The 336-nt window shown below is 71.1% G+C and overlaps 1 protein-coding gene across 4 annotated transcripts in view; it reads left to right on the top strand.

The window, feature by feature from the left end:
- Nucleotides 1–23: 23 nt before the first annotated feature.
- The window catches only part of RAP1GDS1 (Rap1 GTPase-GDP dissociation stimulator 1), a 155,501-nt gene continuing 155,188 nt past the window's right edge, over nucleotides 24–336 (top strand). For all 4 annotated transcript variants that reach the window (XM_027773322.1, XM_027773321.1, XM_027773323.1 and 1 more), the window contains exon 1: nucleotides 24–146. In XM_027773322.1, the coding sequence (XP_027629123.1) occupies nucleotides 143–146 (4 nt within the window). In that variant the 5' untranslated portion in view covers nucleotides 24–142. The remainder of the gene's footprint in view (nucleotides 147–336) is intronic.

The raw sequence follows: 336 nt of genomic DNA, 5'->3' as shown, positions 1-336 counted from the left end.
GCTGCTCCTCCCCGGCGGCCGCCCCCCGCGGGTCCCTCCCTGGCTGCGGGAGAGAGCGAGGTAGAGGGAGGACACCGAGCCGCGCCGCCCGCACCGGAGCCCTTCGCCTCGCCCTGCCGGCTCCTCACCCTCTGGGAGGAACATGGGTAAGTCATCCTTCCTCCCCCGTCATCGCCTGACATTTTTCTCTTTCTCGGCGTGCTGCAGGGTGGGAAGCATTTCTCGCGCAAAGTTGCTGGATTCTCCCAGCCACGGGGGTGAGACGGCGGCGCTTCCTCCGGGGAGAGTCGGCGCACGCGGAACGCACGCCGGGCGCCCGGGCTGGGGGGGGCCGAG

The sequence above is a fragment of the Tupaia chinensis genome, unplaced genomic scaffold, assembly GCF_000334495.1.
Source record: "Tupaia chinensis unplaced genomic scaffold, TupChi_1.0 Scaffold000340_1, whole genome shotgun sequence".
Classification (NCBI taxonomy): Eukaryota; Metazoa; Chordata; class Mammalia; order Scandentia; family Tupaiidae; genus Tupaia; species Tupaia belangeri.
Note: the sequence above shows the minus strand (reverse complement) of the source record. Positions and strands in the feature narration are given on the sequence as shown.